The sequence below is a fragment of the Melanotaenia boesemani genome, chromosome 11 (genome assembly GCF_017639745.1).
Source record: "Melanotaenia boesemani isolate fMelBoe1 chromosome 11, fMelBoe1.pri, whole genome shotgun sequence".
Lineage (NCBI taxonomy): Eukaryota > Metazoa > Chordata > Actinopteri > Atheriniformes > Melanotaeniidae > Melanotaenia > Melanotaenia boesemani.
The window spans coordinates 18,950,553-18,974,061 of NC_055692.1; the positions used below are offsets into that span (position 1 = coordinate 18,950,553).

At 36.7% G+C, this 23,509-nt stretch overlaps 1 protein-coding gene across 1 annotated transcript; it reads left to right on the top strand.

The window, feature by feature from the left end:
• Nucleotides 1-4,569: 4,569 nt before the first annotated feature.
• On the top strand, nt 4,570-17,065 carry si:ch211-225b11.1 (uncharacterized protein LOC561694 homolog). The gene is made up of 13 exons (XM_041998376.1): nt 4,570-4,965; nt 5,690-5,824; nt 8,145-8,355; nt 9,766-9,898; nt 10,157-10,291; nt 11,372-11,475; nt 11,832-11,956; nt 12,923-13,035; nt 14,271-14,411; nt 14,521-14,620; nt 14,798-14,898; nt 14,976-15,143; nt 15,860-17,065. Exons 1-13 carry the CDS (start codon nt 4,755-4,757, stop codon nt 15,989-15,991), a joined length of 1,809 nt encoding a protein of 602 aa, XP_041854310.1. The 5' UTR covers nt 4,570-4,754; the 3' UTR covers nt 15,992-17,065.
• Nucleotides 17,066-23,509: the final 6,444 nt, after the last annotated feature.

The following is a 23,509-nucleotide window of genomic DNA, read 5'->3' on the forward strand; positions in this document are numbered from 1 at the left end:
CTGGAGCACCTGGAAGCGGGAGAGAGAGCGTTGAGATTCAGACCCAGACTTAAAGGAAACAATAGTAGCGCCATCTATTGGCAAAATGGCAGCTCTGCAAGACGTAGCAACATGCCGGACGGCGTCGGTTTACAGGACATTACCTTTTAAAAACCACATTAATTAAAATAAACTAATATATCATCATAAAACTTGAAACAAAAAGTAACTAAATTGTGTTTAGTGGATTATTTCGTTGTTGTAACAATGCTTCTTGGCAATAAATCTATACTGTAGGAAAGCTTGTTTATTTCCCTTCTAAGTGGCCAAATATGTAGGGCATTTTTTAGGATGAGCAGTAGAGGTTGAACCAATAAAAACTTCTCTATCAATCCCAAACAGTTTATTCTGCTACAGATGTTTGGGCATCTGGTACCCAGGAGCCTGTTGCACAAAATCATAAGGGAGGTTTTATATATACACATACATACACTGCCTGGCCAAAAAGAGAAAGTCGCCACAAACAAAAAAATAGGTCACACTCTCTTAATATTATGTTGGATTGTCTTTAATTATGGCATTGTTTAGATAAGCTTCTGCAAAGTCACAAGATTTATTTCCATCCAGTGTTGCATTAATTTTTCATCAAGATGTTATAATGATGTATGATGGTAGACTCTGACCACTGCGCAAAGCCGTCTCCAGCACATCCCAAAGATTGTCAGTGGGGATAAGGTCTGGACAATATAGATGTCCAATTAATGTGTGAAAATGATGTCTCATGCTCCCTGAACCACTCTTTCACAATCTGAACCAGATGAATCCTGGCATTGTCATCTTGGAATATGCTGTGCCATCAAGTAAAAAGAAGAAGAAAAAAAAAATCCATATTCAGTAGAGGTAGTCAGCTGACCTCATTCTTTGGGGACCCAGTATGAAAGAAGCTAGTCTAAGATAGCACTGAAATAAATGCAGGACAGATCAATACACTATTAATTAACAGACAAATGCAGTAGCCTCCCTGCAGGCTTGTATACACACAGTATACAGTGCAAATATAATAATAGTCAAATCTACTTAAAATTACACTAATTGCTCTGCAATTCCAGGTCATATGTAACTTAAATTGAAAGCATGCATATTAAATAAAATTATTTGAGACATACTGGTCTCTGACCAGCCAGCCACTGTTGTCATTTGGGAAGATGGCAGCATTGACCCAGGTCACATGTGGAGGCACTCTGGGGGCCCTGTCCTTTTTCAGACAGGCCACATTGTGGATGACATAACAGGCCACCATGTCACATGTCCTGCCTGGGTCCTGGCCTGGGCTACTGTTTCCTTTTCTTTCCTTCTCAATTACTTTTTCTCAGTGTTTTATAAGTGTCTACCAACATAATATTGTAGGTAAACTACTTAAATTGTACAATGACAATAAAGCCTATTCTATTCTATTCTATTCTATTCCATTCTATTCTATTCTATTCTATTCTATTTTATTGGTTAGTCAGCATTGCTGACCATCTAAAATGAGAAGATGTAAACTATTAGACCAATCAATGCACATCACAAGCAATGTACAGTTTTGATTAATGGACACTACCAAAAAGTCACGTTTACCTGAAGATTAATGCTGTGAAAAGACTTCCTGTTCACCCCCATGAGCACCCGAGGGGGATTTATTTTGATGTGAGTACAGCCCAGTGCTCAAATGACATTGGGGAAACCTGTAAAACCTGTCCCGTAATTGTAATTTGTCTTACCTACAATCCTATAAACAACCTCTTTAATGTTAGAGTCGTCTGTGGTCAGGGAAGGAGATAAAGACATCTGATAGTGCTTTAACAGCCAGACACACACATTTACATAATTTCACTCACATGTGCCGTCAATTTCAACTGCTATGTCAACAGATTCATAATCAGAGTACAGCTACCTTTTCTGAGATGTTAATTATGTGGATTGTAATTATGATGGTTTCGGTGAAGAAGTGAGTGTGTATTTGTCTCCTTCTTCTGCATTCAGACAGCTGTCTGCTCATCCTGGTCTGCTGATTTTGGGAAATGAGCAGTTTTTTTTTTTTGTTTGTTTGTTGTTTGTATCATAATAAATCATGCCGATGCAGATTCTCAGTCATCCAGGTCATTCTCATTCAGAAGGTTGAAGCAAGTTTTCTTGAAAAAAATACCTTCCCTTAACAGAGGTGGTGGACTTAGACATAATCTTTCCTCCACATGTAACACAGTGCTGTCTTCTATTCTTTAGAATGAAGCTGCTTGGAGGAGCAGAGAAACTCTACAAGTCAAGATGCCTCGCTTTAACCTTTTGAATCATGATAAATCACAATTTTATTGAAAATAAGATTATCATGCAATAATTTAATGTGTATTAAACATATTTGGTAAACTTACTTTCCACAAAGTACTGTCACCAGATTTGGCAAGGCTGTAGGATATTGCTTTTTATATTTTGTCACTTGTAGGTATGAGCCAGCTGCTGTGACATATCACCTGAGTACTTTGAATCACTTTGTGGCGTTCCACAAACTGGGTACAGACCAAAAAATGGCATTTCTATGATGGCCAACCAGAATGCCAGCATCCCGGGAGTGGAGACACAATAATCACTGAGAAAAATATCCCCAAAAAGTTGCGTCCAACGTCCCATGCTGGGCACATAGTTATGGTCAGGGTAAGCATCAACACTTAATCTCCGGTCTAAAATTCTGAAATTTAGGTTGTTGCAGATGGAGAATATATCAGCAAGTGTGTTTGCATAATAATAATATCAATGTTCTCATATATTGCTCTATACAAATAATTTTACTGATCTTTTGTTGCAGGACAAGGCAGCAGAGGCTGCTGCTGAACGTTCAGAAAAAAAATGAAGCTCTTGTCAAGTTCATTGTGGAACAAAAGGGTGCAGAAGATACACTGCAGGTACACCTTTTTCTTTTTGTTCATCACGTAACGCTTAATCATTATGTGATCACTATGACCATGCCACCTCCAGCAAGCAAACAGTACGGTTTAGTTTGAGTACATTTATTTTTCAGGCCGTTGTGTCTGGAGAGAAGCAGCCCCACTTTGAATTTACACAAAAGTGGGTTCCAGTATTGTTTGATGACCAACAGTTGGACAGGATAGTTAAGTACCTGACAGGCTTCCTTCATAACTGTGAAAAAATCTCAGATGAAGTCTCCACCATGCTGTCCTATGACAAGCTTAAATACATCCTTGTTGTGATGTTGCCAGAGGTAAGTCAATAGGTGTCTTTTTAAATGTAGAGGTATGAGCATAATAACATTGACAATAATATGGATGCATAATCGGGATATGATACCTGTAACAAAGGTGACAGTAAAGGCCTTGGAAGAAATAAGCAACATGACAACAAAAGACGCAGTGGCAGAGGTTGATCATGGACCACTGGATGAGAGGTTAGTGAAACATTTAAATGTCCTTTAAAAAATAGCCCAAAATCTCTGTCAAAAAATGTGATTTCTTTTTCTAGTGAAATGGAGGCCATGGAGATGGCAATAAGGAATGACATGGAGAGGTGTGAGCTTGTGTAAAAACGATCCAATAAAGGTTTCTTAAATCAGATTCACCTGTGTTTTTCAGATTCAGTAGGCTCTGTAGAATAATCTAAGACAGGTTTGACCTGACTCAGTGTGATAGTATAACATCTGGACCAGGTATAGTGTGTAAAAACGGCAGAAAAATGAGTGAAATCTGCCTTTATTGCATTTTCACAAATCAGAAAAAGGTTTCACAAATCACAAACTATGTTTTTCAGATTCAGTAGACTCTGTAGATTAATCTAAGACAGGTTTGACGGCATTGAGTAGCAATAAAACGGAGGGTTAAGGGTCCCTTAAAATTTCCCTTAACTAGCGAATCCGATGCTGCGCGAATCGGAAGCTAAGTTCAGCCTCGTTCCCCTCAGCCCACTGTAGTGGCTATAACTTATGAGAGGTGAGTCCAGAGTCAGACACGCAGACACACACACACACACACACACACACACACACACACACACACACACACACACACACACACACACACACACACACACACACACACACACACGGGATGCTCACTTCACTTCGTCAGTCATATTGCAAGAATACACCATGCACAAGCAATACCGCTACAAAACCTACTAACCGGACCAGCAGCTATTTACTTCCTCAGTTTCTAGGCTACCTGTGTACAGCTGCTTTGCTACAGGTGCGTCTGGGAACGTAAGGTCATCTACGTGGATCATGTGAACTACCGAATGGAGAACTAAGTTATTATTATTTTGTGTTATTTGTTATATTTGGGCCACACCGACAGCCTTTCACACAACACACACACAACACACGCATAACAAAACAAAAAAAAAAAAAAACGTGGACAATAGGGCATCAAGGGGCAAAAGTACAGGTGCTCCAACACTCCAACCTCCGCACGTGTATAGTAATAGCCATGTTTTGTTTTTGTTTTTTTCCTTCAATCTCCCCTTCTATGGCGTCCCCTGTGGGTCACGGCGTTATTTGCCTACCCATCCTGCATAACTGTCTTTGAACAAGTTAAGTAACTGATTGCAGGCAACGAACGGTCACTGTCGGTATAGCTTAGAGTTTTACGCAGGGCCACATATTATTTTGTCTGGTGGCATTCAATTAGGATAATGAATCGATATAAGAGATTTTAGAGAGCCTTACAGCAAAAAAAAAAAAAAAAAAAAAAAAAATCGCTACCATTCAACTCTTCTTCTCTATAAGCTTAATGGAGGCTGATGCAGAAAACTTGAAGCCACTCTGTGATGACGAAGATCAACGAGCTTTAGATAAAGTCATCGCCGAGAGGACCGCAAATGAAAAGGCGAAGAGACCCACATGGAGCGGGCAGTTGGAGTTCATCTTGGCATCGGTGGGGTACGCCGTGGGTCTGGGCAACATCTGGAGGTTTCCTTATCTGTGCTACAGCAGCGGCGGAGGTAAGCCTGGATCTGATGTAATTAACCGTTTAACCCCACTGGTAACAATTCTCGCTAATCTTTTTCTTTTATTTATTTTTTACTTCTGAAAAATCTAAATCTGTATTTTTGGCTTGAGGTAGAATTTTAAAAAATATTTATTTATTTGAAAAATATGAATAAATTGTTTCCTCTTAATTCTATTCGTGTCTGTCATTTAATTCCGGCCATCAAACACTCTCCTGCAGACTTTCGATGTTTCCCTGCTTCAACAAATCTGACTTAAATTAACGGCTGAACAGCCGACTTGTGCAGAGCTAGTCAGAGATCCATTTACTTCGAACCAGGTGTTTTGCAGCAGGGAAACATCTGCAGAAAAGTGGGCATTGAGGACCAGGGTTGGAGATCACTGATTTAATTTATATAAACGATCATGTGACCAGACCTCTTTACTTCTTGCCTGCATGTCAGGAAAATGATGTATGCCTCAAACTTATACAAAAGGAAGTTAGACGAATACCTTAATTAACAGATATAACTGAACTATTTTGTACACATGTTTTTAATAGGTATTCTACTGATACATAATGAAGATTATATGTCTGCATTAATTTTTTTATCATTAAAAGAGTGAATATGTGAATATGTTGAATCTACACTGTTGCTTAGGAATACTATGAGGTTACATACTTACTCAGGAGTTTCCCAGAGCTGTATGCTAACTTTTTCTAATTTTCTGCTTCAGGTGCCTTCATAATCCCTTACTTCACCATGGTGCTCCTGTGTGGCATTCCTCTACTCTTCATGGAGTTTACCATAGGGCAGTATACTGTCTTAGGGCCAGTGCATGCTCTCGCCAAAATCTGTCCCTTGTTAAAAGGCGAGTGACTATCCAAAGAACTAAAGCTTCTCTCTTGTGATGAAGATGAAGATATGCTAAATTGCTCTCCCCCTCTTTCCTTCTAGTTTGCTATTAGAAACTATGTATACAAAGTCCAGCTTTGCATGCAAACAAAGCTCATGCTTATTTGTTGACCTTTAAATGCAACAACTAACATGATTTTAAGATCCCCAAACATGAGTATAAAACTTCCTGTGAAATTTTTAATACACCACAATACAAACCAGTGGTTGTAGTAATTCCATCAGTCTTTCATACATATAAACTCAGTAAGCATGAAGAACAGTGATTAATTTTATGTGATTTGTTTTTATTTTTTAAAAACCTACAATCCATTGTTGAAGAATATCCATACCATTTATTAACCATTTCTCCTTAAAACCACAGGTGATCAGTGCATGTGTAAACAATGACCCCAAAATAAACTTTTTTTGGAAGGGTAACAAATAACAAATGTAACAAATAGTGTGACTTCATCAGATGATATGGAGAAGCAAGTGCATATTTCATGTATATATTGTTTGTTTTAGTTGAAGAGTATTTATCTCCCTGCGTGGATACTATCAAAATGATAGTAGTAGCAGGTAGTTTTTCTCTGTATGTTCTTCTGAATGATTTCCCTGTGCAACTCACTTGCAGTTTACTGTGATATGTGATCAGTGGTTGAGTCATCCACAAATGTCACAAACCAGCACAGGACAGTGAGAATCATCCATCGGTGCATGGTGTTCCAGACTCTACAACGAGCAGGAGAAAGTTATTTAGAGATAAAGTTTTATAAACTGTTGTAGAAAGACATTTTCTTTTTTCCTAGCAGTGGGATAAGAACCCTTTCCTTTTTTTCCCCAAACACTTGAGAATTTTTGTCTCAATCTGACCAGATTCACCCTTGGAATTTCATTGGAAGTTTCTGCATGAATTGGAATCTTTGAAGTAAGCAAGATTCCATATTACATATCTGTGATCATGAACTTTAGCTCTCAGTATAGTATGACCACTTGTGCAGCAATATTTTTTATCAAAATTTTTACAATAAATGTTTGCTGAACATCAGCCTGGAAGATTTGTTTCCCAGTTTTTTTTTTACATCAAGTCCTCAATTCAGATCCTTCCCAAACATTTCTACTAGATCAAGATCAGGACTTTAACTTTTTTTAATCAGTTTGAGTTCATTGACAGATATAAATAGGCTGCAATATTTACTTTGAAGAGCAGTGGCTTTCTCCTTGTTGTGCCATGCACATACTTGTTCTTCAACAGGACTTGAACATTGCAGGCCAATGAAAATTTAAGCTGCTAAGAAAGGTAACATGGGTGCCTTTAAGACCTTGCAGACTTCACTTACTTTTCTTTTAGAGTGAGCTGTGTTGATTGACTGGGAAGAATGACTAATATTGAATTGTGTATTGAATTGTATTTATACACAATTCATCTGACTGTGGACTGGTGGAGCCCGAACTCTGTAGATGGTTTTGTGGGTTTTTCCAGCTCAATGAGCATCAGCCAATTCTTTTTAATAGGTCTTCAGAAATCCCCACTGGTTGTGATTAAATATTTAGACAACAATGAAGATCAGAGTTTAGTAAATTTCCTTTTGATTAAAACATACCTCTAACTTCAGCTTCAGTTGAACAGCTAACACTATATCGTCACATATTCTTTTCACTTATTGCATCGTTTTTCCTTTAGAAATAATCAAAACAAACACAATAAAAAGGTATGCTTTTTTTATTTCATTTGGGGTTTTTTTAATCATCTTGCAGGACTTATAAGAAAAAATTGAGGATATTGTAGGTCATTTTTATAAAGAATTATAGAAAATTTAGCATTCATACTTTAATTGCCAAGCTCTTTAGCTGAGTCATTTTTCAGAATTTCCTGAGAATGCAGGTAAAAGAAACAAACACTGTGTGTATATGCATTCAGACATCTGGTATACCCAGCTAGAAATCACAGGTGTTAAAAGACTGAATAATTTACTTCTGTAGGGGACTTTGATCTCACCTTGACTCATTTCATCTAGGGTCTGTAATATTCAGCCGCCGCAGTGGAATTTAAAATCCACAGCTGAGGAATTCTTCTAATCTGTGCCCGAGTTTGGCTGCACAATACTGGTTCTTCTCTAGCATCTATCTCTGCACTAGACATAGACATCTGCTACTGTTATCCGGAGCCCAATATTATTGACACTAAGTAATGCGTTGAGCATAAGAATGATTACCAAAGTGATGATATTTTTCCCACAGATCTGCAGACTTGTCTCTCACTCTGTCCCCCCCTCCCTCATGTTACTCCGCAGGTGTTGGTCTGGCCACAGTTGTCATCTCTGTTGTATCCTCTACATACTACAATGTGATCATGAGCTGGGCACTTTTCTATTTGTTCAACTCATTCGGAGCCACTCTCCCCTGGTCATCCTGCAATAACACTTGGAATGCTTTTGGAAATTGTTCCAGCGGTTTCCCTGGCAACGCTACCCACCTTCAGTCTTCGAGCCAACAATTCTTTGAGTGAGAAGACATCTCTGCTTTTTCAGCTGCTCGACTTTAATGTGGTTATATGAGTATCCCTTACTAAAATCACATGTTTTGCTTAAGACCTGAAAGTGTTTCTTGATCTGATAGTTTTGGTTTGCTGAAAGGATGTGTTCTCACATACTCTCACTGGCCAGTTTATTAGGTACAGCTACTCAGTTGCTTGTTCGTGCAAATAACTAATTAGCTAATCACCTAGCAGCTGCTCAATGCATTTAGGAATGTAGGCATGGTCAAAAAGATTTGCTGAAGTTCAAACTGAGCATCAGAAAGGGATTTAAGTTACTTTGAACATTGTATGGTTGTTTGTGGCAGTCAGGCTGGTCTGAGTATTTCAGAAACAGCTGATGTACTGGGATAGTCATGCACAACCATCTCTAGGCTTATCAACAGCATCAACAGTTCAGGCTGGTGGTGGAGGTGTAATATTGTGTGGGATGTTTTCTTGGCATATTTTGGGTCCCTTTACACCAACATAGCATCATTTAAACACCACAGCCCACATGGGTATGGTTTGTGACCATATCCATTCCTTTATGAGCACAGAGTACCTCGGATGGCAACTTCCAGCAGGATAATGTGCCATGTCACAGAGTTCAAATCCTTGTTTCAACAATTATATTTTACGTGTATGGAATAGTGGGTTCCAAGCATGCAACCCATCATTCCATACATGAACAGCACATTGCCAAGCATGTTTTTTTTTTTTTATAATGAATTATATAAATAAAGTGGATTAGAAATTCTCTCCAACTGGCTTCTTGAACATGGCAATGACTTCACTGAACTCCAATGGCCTCCACAGTCCCTAGCTCTCAGCCCAAAAGAGCACCTTTGGGATGTGATGGAATGGGAGATCATCATGGATGTGTCACCAACAAATCTGCAGCAAATGTGTGATGCTATCATGTCAATATGGAGCAAAATCTTTGAGGAATGTTTGGAACAGCTTGTTGAATCTATGCTACAAAGAGTTACGGCTTTTCTGAAAACAAAAGGGAGTCCAACCTGGTACTAGCAAGGTGTATCTAATAAAATAGCCAGTGAGTGTATTTCTGTACAACAAGCTCTGGCAACATGTGATTCAAAATATCTAAACTTTTTCCTACTTATTTCATTGTTACTCCTTTAGTTGGGGGCATCTGTTACATGCTACTCAGGGCTTTTAACCCTGCCCTAATGCCATACTAAAGTGGCATTAGGTAGATTGAGTGGTTGTCCTTTAGTTGGAAAGGTGCTAATGCCAACCCCAACTTCCCCAGTCTTAACATGTTGAATCCTATATTGCCCCAAACTTTGTTCCACTTTTGTCAGTCACTTTGGATAGAAGCAACTTCTAAACGAATGAAATAATGAAAAAATCGCCTCTTTTTCCATTTTTTCTAGTCACAAGCTTCTGGAGAAAACCAGCAGGATTGAGGAAGTTGGTGGCCTCCACTGGGAATTATCAGGCTATCTTCTCATATCATGGATCATCGTTTATTTATGCATTTTTAAAGGGGTCAAATCAACTGGCAAGGTCAGAAAAATGGCTGTTTTTCTGCCAGTGTGTACATGTATAATAGTCATTATGACAAATGTTGTTTAAGGTTTGTTCTTTAATTTCATTTAAAAGTTAATTCCAGTAATTTAGCAGTTCAGACTTATCTATACACATGCACACATTTATGCTATACAGAAATTTTAATACTCATACACAAAGTGGCAATTTCATAAACTTAACAAAACAGCACACTGATCAGAGTCTGATCAGCTTTTCCCTCTTTTTGTCACACAGGTTGTTTATTTCACTGCTGTTTTTCCCTACTTCATCTTGTTTGCCCTGCTCATCAATAACGTGCAGCTGCCTGGAGCCAAGAACGGTATCCTCTACTTTGTGACACCTGTCTGGAGTAAACTGCTTGCAGTGAAGGTGAGATTGTCTTAACATCATTAAAAATATAGGACAACACTGGTTGACCTATTTTGGTACCCAGTATCACGAGGATACCAAAATAAATTAAATATTACCTCATGCAGTGAGTTAAAAGGTGCAGCGTGTAACAAAATCAGTGGTCAATGGCAGAAAAAAATAAATATTAATCTGTTTCTATTGGTATCTATCATCTATCACTTTACTAAAATAGCTTTTTATTGTTTTTGAGTGAGTCATTTATATCTACTTGCCATGGGTCCAAATACATGTCAGCTGTCATATTTGTACCACCATTTCTACTATGATGTCTCTGAATGGACAAACAACTCCAGTGTGAATGGAGAACCCTCTGAGCTTTAAAACTGAAGTTCTGGCTAGAGCACCATTTAGGACGAGTAATAGTTAAAATGCTTTCTTATGATTAGTTATATCTTAAAAAGCACGTAGAAGAAGACAGTGACATGTTCACAATTTTAAAGTAGTTAACTGTAGTGCAGTCATTGCTGCACCTGAGGCTACTGGATCCACTTGCAGATAGAAACGTGATTATGTCAGGATGAATTTTGGCCACTGATTGGCACCGTCCATTTACATGCATGCTTGGCATTTGAATTCATTGCTATCTCCATCTTTACCATTAGATGTCAGCAGTTCTTACACACTATACCTTTAACATAAATGCTACCAAGTTTAATACTTGTCAGAGATTTAAAGTTTTTTTTTTTTTTTTTTTAGACAAATAGAACAGACAAAATCCCCAAATCCAAACTCACAGACACGTTTAACTGTGTTGCTCTATCCACAGAAGGCTGATCCTTACAAGTATGACGGTATTACTAGAGGGGAAAAATAATCGACCAAGCACAGATTTCCTTCATTTTGTGCAAAGTTTGGGTACTGATGTGTAGTAATCTAAGTTAAAGCTACAAAAATCCTCAGTGCTTTAGGCAGTTGATATCTCCTTTAACCTACTGAGACCCAACACCACACAAAACAATGACACAAAAAGTGGTTTCAAAACTAAATTTGATGGAATTCCAGTAAAATTAATCAATGTGTTGTTTGTCTCCATCACAGGTTTGGGTTAATGCAGCAGCCCAGGTCTTTAACTCAGTTGGAATAGCATTCGGCTCCATGATTTCAATGGCTAGTTACAACAAGTTTAACAACAACATTCTGAGGTAAAAAGTCAAAGTACTTTAAATTTTTCAAAATACAACATGCATTTGGTTTTCTTGCTAAATATATAGAACTGGTGGCAGAGAATGCAACTTTATTTTAAGTAGGTTCGCCTCATCCTACAGAAATTCCAATTAATTACCAGCGAGGTAGAAAACTGAGAAAACTGGGATGTTGGCAGTAAATAATAAGTTTTTTTTTTCCATAAAAAATAAAAAGGTATGGGGTTGTTAAACACTGTGTCTACATCTCATTTTGAGGAAACAAATATCTGTTTTATAATCTAACAGATTTTTCTAACAGAGTTTCTTTGGATACCAAAAGTGAACAGTGTTTCATTGGTCCTTTTTTTCTACAGGGATGTCTTGATTGTGTCATTTGTCAACTCCTTCACTAGTATCCTGGGTGGCTTTGTGATTTTCTCAGCTGTTGGCTACATGGCTCACATACATAACCTACCAGTTGACAACATAGCTACAGATGGTAAGGATCCCAGCAGGAAGAAATGCAACACTACAGTGCTGTGGAATTTTTTTTTCCTTTTCTTATTTCAAGGATCTAAATGAAACCCCAGATTCACTGGTGTAACGCTGGGTAACAATTCATCAACGTATTGAGACTATTTTGTTGTGGTATTTATTATCTTTTCCTTTAGGATTTATTTCCTCTTCCTGTGGAAAAAAACATGACACAGAATTCAATATCTGTACATCTGGACTTGACTTATTTGACAGTCTATTTAAGGATAAATATTGAAAATCTGGGAATTTTAAATGCTGCGCTCCATAATCTAATCTAATCTAATCTATAGACTGTATGGAAGAAGTTTACTTATCATTGGATAACATACATCAATTGTCTTTATCTGCTTATCCCGATGCAAAGGTCCTGGATAACAGTAGGAGCAAAATCAGCTACCCAAAGACCGGAAGCTGATTTCTCATCACATCCTTTCTGATTTATATGAGCTAACTGTTCTCACATGGGTTGATTGTTGTAACCTTTCAAAAAGTTTTACCCATTATTACAACATACTACATTACTAAATGCTCTTAAACTTGACAGTGTTCTCAACCATTCAGAATATGAAAACAACAACATATCAAATATGTATTTTCTGAACTCATTTAAACGGCCGTCTCTCATTAAATTAATTAATTAATTAATTAAAAACTCAGCCACCAAGTCTTTAACATATAGTAAGAGATGTCTCTCTCGTCTTTGTTACACTACATTGGACTTTTTTTTTGATTAAGAATAAATTTTAATTAAAGTCTTGCATGGCTTTGCTCCAACATTTACCCATGCCACAGATTTACTTGAACCACAAACACCATGTGTTCCTCAGCTTGCGCCCTCTATGCTGGTCCCATAGTCCCCAGGCTTTGACCCTAACTAGTGATACCTCTTTACAAAGGTAACTTTTGCATTGTTTGCTGTGTTTCTCAGGCCCTGGTTTGGTGTTTGTTGTGTACCCTGAGGTCCTTTCCACCATGCCTGTCTCTCAGCTGTGGACCCCCCTATTCTTCATTATGCTGCTGTGTCTGGGCCTGGACAGTCAGGTAAACATCAGCACCTCACTGAAAAATAACTTGTTAGGTGGACATAATAAAATTATGGAAATAATTGTGACATAAATCAAATGCTTTAATTTACTTAGAAAGAATTCTGTAGACTGAACTTGATGTAAATATTTTAGGTCAACTTGATGTATAAGGGTTAATGTTAATTACTTGCTATGCTTCTGTTTAACTAGATCTGTGAGGGTAACAAATTTACCAAAGATCTGACTTTTTTTGGCAGGTATTCTTGTGCTATTTGCATAACAGGAGTATGAGGTACTTAATTTGATAGGGTAGTTACAACTTTTTTTCTTTTTAAGATAGTACAGTTACATAAATTAATTTGCTTATTCAACAAAACAATTGTATTTTGTTGAGAGTCACTACAGTTGAGTGACTTTCAAAATGTATAATTCCATGTATAGTAATACAGTTCCAAATCCAGATAATCCAGATATTATTTTAAGGAAGAAGACAAAAACAAAACTACAAAAAGGGTATATTAAAAAATAAAAATAAAGGATTTTTTTATTTTCTGTTCACTTTTTTATCATTCTCATTTAATTTTAGATAAATTTATAAATAAAAACAAAACCTCAAATACAATCAAAAAGAAGAAAAAAAATGGCCGCAATTACAGCTTTAATTATTGTAAGGGAAATAAAAGAAGAAGAAGGGAAAAAAAAGATTCTCCACCTTTTCCTGCTTCAAGAAAAGTCTGCCATACACTCTCTGGCATTAAAAAAAACCTTTAAGTTAACAGAAAATGTTATTTTTTCCATCCTATAAATGGCCTTTGTCACCTCATTCCTTTCCTCAATCAATGGTTCACTTTGTTCCATCCATTTTTTAGTTATTGTTTTCTTTCCTGCTGCCAACAGCACATTCCACAAATATCTATCCCTTTCAAATTTGGGGGTTTATACCCTAAGTACATTATTTTGAAGTCGAAAGGAATTTTAATTTTGAAAATCATCTGCATAACCTCATGTACCTTTGTCCAGTAACTGTTAACCTGTGGGCATCCCCAGAAAATATGGTAACGGTGAGCCTTCTGGCAGCCACAGTTTCTCCAGCATTGGGCTGAGCCCCCTGAGTACTGTGCACTCTGAGATGCAGGTGTCAAACAAAATGTATAATTCTACTTTAAACAAATGCAAACATTCGGTGGAAAATGCCACCAGAGACAGTACCACTGTTGTGATCTCAGAGTAATTGTGCATTATTCCCGGCAGTTTGCCAACGTGGAAGTGGGTGTGACGTTTTTAAAGGATGAGTTTGGACCCAAAATTCTGCGTTTCGTAAAGAGAGAAGAGCTGTTAGTCCTGACTGTGTGCGTTGTCTGCTTTGTTTTGGGGCTTCCTCATGTTACTAAGGTAAAGTAAGAAACTTTTTAACTTTGCAGAAAATCCTATTCTTGTGTCGCCTGCATGTCGTAACAGTTCCTTACTGCTGTCACTCAGTCTTTCTCGCCCTGCATTGTAGGGAGGCATTTATGTGTTTCAGCTGATGGATCATTGCACTGCTGTAGTTTCCCTCATATTCCTGGCATTCTTTGAAGTTGTGGCTGTATGCTGGATCTTTGGTAAAATTACAGAATAAGTTCAAACTCAGACTTCCTGATTATCGTAAAAGCATTGATAGGGTCTTAGATTTTTGTTTAATGAGAAACCTGTTTTAAATGCCAACAAGTAGATGACAAGTTTGCATGCTTGAGGAACTAAATGAGGGATTTTATTTATTTATTTATTTTGTCTGTCAGGTGTGCCACAGCTCTCTCTAATGGTAAAGAGGATGCGAGGCAAATCTCCACACGTCTTTTTTCGCCTCTGCTGGCTGCTGGTTTGTCCTATACTGTTGTTGGTGAGTTCGGTTTCAACCATGAGACAAAAATGTCCATTGAATCTAGAGTAAGACTGTCCTTTTCTCTCTTTGCATAGTCTATACTGACCTCCAGCATTGTTCAGTACACCCCTCCTCACTATGGTAACTACTGGTACCCACTTTGGGCTCAGTTGGTGGGCTGGGGTATCTCACTAGTCTCTGTGGTGTGGATCCCACTTGGTGCCATTCATGAGATCTGCAACAACAAAGGAACTCTTGTTCAGGTGATAAAGACTTGTGCAGAGAATTTAAAGAGGGTAGAAATGAGGATGAAGAGGCTTTGAACTTAAAATCAAACTCTAACACCATACAGAAATTTAAAAGATCCTGACAGCCAGTGAAACTGTTTAGTTCTTAAACAGATTTTATGTGATCAGTTTACTGCAATGAGCAAACAAGAAAACAACAATAAAGGAGAACTAAACGACTCAAAGCTGGATCAGAAATGTGTTTACAAGCCGATTGACTGACTTTGTTGGATGGCCATTCACATTTAATCATAGCAACATAAATTTAGCCCAAATTTATGTTTAATAGTATATTTCCCCAGTTTTATTTCAAAAGTTGATTTTCTGAGTCAGTTACAAAGACAGGAGAATATTTAATTCGGTTTTCTCTTTTCATGAAGAATGAATGAAAAGTACAGTAATTGCTAACAAGGTGGTGGACTGAGAAGTTGGCAGAGCAATAAGATGCTGACTGATTCATGGTCACGAACTAATCATTAGATCAGTTTGTTACCAAGTAACCTGAACAAGATAAAAGATTAAAGTTGTGTACTTTATGTTGGGTGCCAACAGAAAGTACAGGAATTATGTTGTTTTTTCCCCTATATGAGTTCATCCTTAACTTGGCCTGTGTGTAGCTATATTATATATAATCTTTAAAAACAAACAAACAAAGAAGACTAACAAAAAACTTTGCCTTCTTTAACCCTCAGAGACTTAAAATAGCTGTTACGCCAACATTGGACATGGGTGATGTGGATCCAGTGCTGGAAAAACAAAATCATGACATCTCAATGGCTGAAAAATGTTTACTTCAAGAGTCAGAGACAGCTAAAGTCATGTGATGTTAAATGGCACAAGAGGACCTCATTGTTTTGATCATTGTTATATTTTTTTCTATTGATAATTTTACATTAGACCACCAACTAATATAGTTCACTTGCACTTATCCATCACTTCAGTGGTTCCCAACCAAAGGCCGCTGGACCCCCAAGGAGGTCCTCCAATGGGCACACGGGGTCCCAGAGGCTTTGACTGTTCAGAGCCAGTGTGATTTAAATTAAGACCATGTCCACACAAAGACGAGCTGAGGTGTGTTCCCTTCAGCTTTTATCATTTGGGTGTTTCATGCACATGAAACCAGTGTTATGGGAGCCCAAAAACACTAGACTAAACAAAAGTAAGGCTATGTGCTAATTATTACCTTAACTTTGGTTTTAGCACAGGAAAGGAGTCAGCCTGAATGCATCATTTATGATGAGAAGCAGCTGATGAAAGCATAAAACAGCTTTTTGGTCTTCAGTGAAAACAGGTTGGGAACCACTGAGTTAAAGGACTTATTTATTCGTTTCTATTCTGGTATGTTTAGATTATACAAACATACCATAAATTTCAATATTCTAACCCAATACTGAAATTTAGCTGATTATTTCTAATTTGATTTGCCTAAATGTGCAGAGATATTTTCTCTGCCTGTTTTTTATGGTAAATGTTGGTGAGTTTGTGTAGTTTAGAATGTTGCAATCGACTTATGGACCAGCCAGTCAGATGCCTTAAAGAATAAATAAATAAAATATTAATACATCTACTGTATAAACCATGATAACAAAGGCATTTCTAGATTAACTGCACTGCAGTGAGGCCAAAGAGACTTCTTTCATTTGAAAGTCTTGGCCAAATGCAGCCTTGTTCACTCTGTTCAATCTTTGTGGACCAAAAACTTAGAACTTACATGTCTGTTTTTTTTAATGCATTTTTTGGGTAGTCCCCATCAACTTACATTTAAAAGATTGCTTTATTGAGCTCACCCTTGCTTTATGGTGAGCTCAAATGTCAGCTACTCCATTTAATCCTCACTGGTACATCATCACACCGCTGTGACGACTCAGAAATGTTTGACTTTGATGAGACTGCCTGAATGAATCATTAGTTAGGATTGACAGCTTTAGGATTGCACTGTAGTTATAGAGAAACATTGTTTTAATAAGTGACCTTTGTGTGAGAGTAAAGTCTGAATTCCACCTGAAAGTTTGTCAACTCTAGTTCTTTCTTTCTTTCTTTCTTTCACAAATAAGCCCCATCAGGGTTATTTTTTTTATTCCAAACCATAATTAACATATGATCTGATAACTGATGCAGTGGACATTAAATTATTGAATGGGAAAAAATGCCTTTCATGTGTTTTGTTTTTTCAGTTTTGTAAGCTGTAATCAAAAATTATTTTTTTTAAATGATTAAAAAAAAATGTCAGTTATCTTTCCTTCCTTTTGTGAGGTCATATATAATTATTTTTTGTGACAGCAACAGAAAAAGACTCAAGTGATGGGGAATGTTGTTGAGGCAAACTGCACCATGAAGTGGGTTAGCTTTCCTGGACATGGTCACAATGGATGATGTATCAATCAGTGACAGACAGTGTTGTTATGTAATTTGTTGCAATGAATAACTTTATTTGTATTAGACTCTTTGAAACATATTGACACGTATAACATTAAAAGAACAGATAAAATATACAGGTAGAAAATTGGAAGTGTATAGAGAGATGAAGATATAAATAAATGATTAATATTATTATTACTAATAAAAACAATAATAATGTAGAAAAGCCTGGATTATTGAGCAAAAAATGAAAGATGTGTGTAAAAGAGTCTGATCCTCTTATTTTTGCTTAGGTTTTGTGAACTTATGCAAACCCACAATTTATTTAGCAAATCACGTGTAAAAGAAAGTCGTTCTAATTTAAAAGGATACAAAATATTTGAAAAAAAACAAGATTTAGAAATAAAGTGTTGGAGGTGTGTGTTTCACAGAATCCATTTATGGAACAATCTGGAAAAAGAAACTAAATAAATTATTGCGTTTAAAAGAGTGTTAAAGACTCTGATAAGAAAATATAATGAATGAGTTTAATTGTTGTGTTCTGTTTTGTTATTTTGGCGTTTTGCAGATAATAAAGTGTAAAATGTGAAGTGTGTTAGAACTCAGCGGCATGTTGGCCTGCAGCTGTTTTAGTAAAATTTTTATTGTTACAGAAATGTGACTTATTATTGGTTTAATTATTTTGTGAGAGAGGGGCAGATTATATACGATTTTCCTCTTTCTGCTCCTTTTCATTCAAATTTTAGAAAATTTTGTTGTATTGATTTCTTTTGTTAAGAATTAAATAAATATTTTTAAAAATTCTGATTTAACATTAATTAGGCATGCAATTTTAATCAAACCCCAGGCATTATGCAGTTTATGCTGTTTGTTTTGTAAAATCAGAATGACGTGGCAAAGCTTCATGTTATCTGAATCATTGCCACCAGGTGGCAGCAGAGTTGCAAAAATAATAATCATTACGATTATACACAAAAAAATCTATACTTTCACAGTATAACCAATTGTCCTGTTGAGCTGTTGTGACCACATTGACAGGGCTTTGCTCTCATGCTTTTTCAGTGACATTTGATCTCTGGTTTGTTCTTTAGTTTTATTTCTACACATTACATTTACAGTAACTTAGAACAAAGAACTACTTTTGCCATAATGCTATTTGATATTGGTGAAGGTCCATATGTTAAAGTAAAAATTATGTGAATAGAATGAGTTGCTGCTCTGACGTTGATACAAAAAAGATTATTTTTTAAATATATAACATGATAATTTAACACACAGTACGACATCTATATACAGTGAGGGAGAAATCTCATATCTTAGTATTGAATCAAGTTAATTCTTTCATATATACTTATCTTGCTCAGCACATGTGTTGAGAACGAATGACCCTGATGATCTCTGCTTGTGTGGTCATATTGGCTAACTGCAGATATATTTCAAGTAAAAGAGAACACAGTGCTCTAAGAGGTTTTCTGAAGTTAATTATTCCCTTGTCATAGTGTGCTGCAGTAGAGCCCTCAGCAGAACTGTAGATTAATCAATACTCCCTTCCTGCTTCCCCCATGACAGAACGTATCATGGGCATTAAATTAGCACTGGGAGCGCCGTGTGATCAATAACTATAGACAGAGGAGCTTGAGAGGAAGTAAATTAAAGGCCAGACTTAGCGGAGAGGAAGTGATTTTGAGCACAAATAAGCGGTGAAAGGCCAAATGGGTCAGTATCTAAATCATGGATGAGTGGTGCAAAAGCATTTATATGTGCGAGTCAATGAGTTAAATCAACTGAGCCTAATGTTTGAGCCACTTCAGATATCTACCCTTTCTTTAGAAGTAACTTATGTGGTCAAAGAAATCCAACAATGAACGCAATCATCAGAGAGAAAATCTCTCTGTGAGGAAACTTGTTATGACTTGTTTTTTATTTTCACTGAGAGTACTTTTTGAGAGGCAGACTCTGTTTTAAGGTGAGTTAAGTGTGTGGTGAGGAAAGCTGATTAAGTAAAGGGAGCACAAATCAAGGTTGATTACTGATACTGGTCTTGGGTGTGGAGTTGGGAATTATATGAAGAACTACATCCAGAGTACTTCTACTTCATTAATCACTCCATGAACGCTCCATCATAATAACATAAATACAGACTGGGGTTCTTCATCCGAGATATTTATAGTAACAGCGCATTTTCTTTAAGCTCTTAGAGGTGACAGATATGAAGGGGATGTCACCCATAGGTTTTGAATGTTTACATAGATTATTACTCATGTGGCGTCACAGACAGGCTGAGATTCATGCAACATGTGAAAAAGTGTGCAAACCCAAAGAAAATTGTTTTACAGATTAAAGATTAACATGTTTATCCAGCTTTGAAATACAAATTTCAAAGCTGGATAAACATATAAGAACTTCTGGTGGTTTTTTGAGTGTGAAAACATCTCTCACCATAAAGTTCTGTGTCAAATGTTTTTAAATGAACATCAGAATGTGGGTATACGATGCATTAAAACAACAAATACTATGGACTAATTAAGTTGGGAAAGACTTTTTTGGCCCAAGTGATTTGTCTGAAAATAAAAAGTTAGAGATTTTTCAGGAAAGGATTCCAGTTTTTAGGCAAAGGGGTGGATAGGCCATGCTTCAGGCTTGTTTTACAGTCAGTGAGACAGATAACATGCCACTGGTTGATGGAAGAATGGATTAAATTACATGCTGGCAAAGACTGCAACCAGAAGATCAACAATGTTTGACTAGCTACAGATCTACAGCAGTTTGTATGTTTTGCCATGTTCTTTATTCAGCCTTCTCTGAAAATCATGGAAAATCTGTTGCTAGAGTGCATGCAAGAGGATCCTTGAATCTATCAGAACAAAAATTGTTTTGCAGGAAGAATAAATAAAAATCGAAACAAGAATGGAAAATATCTTAGCTTCTTAAAAAAAACATCCTCAAGCTTTGACATTTGGATGTGCATGTGCCAAATGAATGCAATTATGTACTCATTTTCCTTTTTGCTTGTTTTTGTGAAATTGCTTAGGGTGGTAAAAGAAAAAAGAAGTAAAAGTCCAGCTCTGAACATTACAGAATTGTATCATCTTTGACTACATACAATTTGGAAGTCAGGCAGACTTTGACTCATCTTACAACTGACAGTAACAGTAATTATGCCTACAATTATTTTCCATTCTTCTAAACATTATAAAAAACAAGTAAGAGAGGTTTGTGAATTGACTGATCTGCAAAACTCTACTCTTTTCTGCAATGCTGACTAATTCTTTCATGCATACATGCACTCTTCTTTGCTTTCTTTGCAGCTGTTTTTTTGCAAGGAGCATATTTTCATTTTGCTGAAACATATCTTGAAACAGATCTCCTCTTCACCGCCTCTGTGGCGCAGGTTATAGATTTTCTTTCTTTGTGGTTTATTTGATTTGCATTTAGCAGCACAGTCCTGAGGCAGAGCTGGTGCATCTGGCAAGTAACCTATAAAGCATAGAAACAACCTTTTAGATGAAGCCTGGGTAATTACATAGCAAAGAAAAAAGAATGAAATGCTAAAATCTTGAACATCAGAGGTTTTGAATTAATTAAATCTCCTATACTCAGCCTATTAAAACTTTAACATTACATCCTTATGCCTAAATCCTGCAGGATATGTCCAGTATGTCTGAATAAACATGATTGTTTATTTAAGTTCTCCATTTTAACCTATTCAAATGCTAATGCACATATATTGCCAACTATTAATATGCAGATAAGAGCTTCTGATGCTTGGATGCTACAGTGCACCCTACTGCACAGTTGCCTTTGTTTAATGAGGATTTTTAGAGCTTTCTTTCAGGCTGTTTAGGATGTGCATGCATTAATAAGTCTACTCCTAAACAGAGCTTACCTCCTGCTGGTAATGAGGCCACAGCTCACAGCGTTAGTTGGCATTCATTCAAAATGTGATGGAGTTTTCTATTGAAGGAAGTCTGTGTAAGGTGTATTTATATAGTTTCCTGACTATTTATTTTTACTGTCCATAAGTAAACTCAGTGTTACCAGTGCTTTACTTGCTAACAATGTTCCTCAGTTGTGTAACAAAAATGTGCACACTAATAACAACACATGCTTTTCAGACATGTTTTTAAAATGGGAGATGTTTCCTGCATAATGCTCTTCTTCTTGTTACTATTCTTTTTTTAATCAATTTTTCACAAATAAATTGTCTTATTTACATACTTATCCATATAATGAGGTATGCCCTTAAAGAAATCATGTGGTTGAGCTAGGGATGGAGTTTGAAGTTATATTATGCAGATGTCACTAATTATGCATGGACTGCACCACACAAATGTGATAGCGTTCTTAGAAATGACTTGTGTAAAAAGGATCTTTTTCTTTCTGCATATTGAAGGCTGGCATTAGAATAAAAACAGCATTGCTTCTACCTATTCAAAGAAATTCACTGCAAAAAAATTACAGAACAAGGTTGGAATAGATGCATGTGTTGGGCTATATATTAGCAGTTTGTGTTTTATCTGACAAAAAAAAGCCCACTTTTTTTTATTTGTCTCTTTTGGCGTGGGAATGAGGCTAACCTAATGTGCTCACAGAGACATTTAAAAGTGGAGTATGTAACAAAATCAAAGGTCAGTGACAGAAAAAATGTAACATATCATCAAAAAGCTATGTTGCTATTAGTATGTAATCACGCAGCTGTTATGTTTTCATTCTCTTAATAATAAGCCATTAATATCTAATATCTACGTTTAGTGGGTCAACATACATGGCAGCTGCCATATTTGTGCCACAAATTTTACCATGGTGTCCCTGAATGGACAAACAGCTCTCTGTGTGAAGTGAGAATCCTCTGAGCTTTACAAGTAGGATTAGCTTATTAATTAATTAGCCGATTAGTTAGCTAATCGGCTAATTAATTAGCATAGACTTACTGCAATTTGTAGGAGAAAATCTGCCTGCTGACTAACATACAAACAATAAACATGCTGGATTAATAAATTAGCTAATTGTGACGCCTTTTCTCGATTCACCTATATTAGCATCAATATCAGCGTCACACTTTTCATAAAGTGACTTGAAGGCATCAGCATTCATATTAATAGTTTCTGCAGTGCTCATGTTGTACCATCATTTTATCCAGTCTATGCAGGTGTCTGAAGGAACCAAAATAAATCATTAGGCAGGAATGAGCCGTGTCAAAATAACATTGTTGAATGACGATGATCCAGTCTCTTCATGCACAGAAGAAAAGGCAGATGTTATCTTTCCTTCCTTTTTGAGGCCATCTGAACTTATTTATAGTGACAGCGACAGAAAAAGGCACAAGTGATGGGAGATGTTGTTGAGACAAATTGCACCATGAAGTGGGTTAGCTCTCTTGGGCATGGTCACAATGGATAATGATGAGACATCATCATCATCATCCCCCCATCCCCACCCCCGTATCAATAAATAACAGACGCCCACAGAAAATTAAATGTCAGCACTTAAAATCAAAGAGTTTTCTTAATTAGAACCAGCCATTTTAAACATTGATAACTAGACGTCTGTCATCATTCTATTCAGATGTTTGTGCTTCTTTTGTCACAATTTTGAATGTGTCTGTTATGGATGTGCGTGATTGTTAGTGACATTGTCAGTAAATTGCTGCTGTTCTAGGCCTGGATAGATAATATGACACTCTGCAATTTCCTGAAGAGACACAAACCACAATTACCGAGGACATTTTAGTTAAACATTATACAGAAACAAATCTTTCTGTAAGCACCGAAACAAAGTCCTTTAATGTAAAGCAGGTTAACACAATGTACATTGGCAAACATGTTAAAATCAATTAATTGGTTTTAGATTAGGAATGTACAAGTATAATATCTGTTAGTTTTCACAACTCAATAAAGAGAATATAACAGCATTAATATCTTTTCCAGGCTGGTCTAATGTCACTGAAGAGTTTGGAGACACAATATTTTATTTTCAAGATGTCA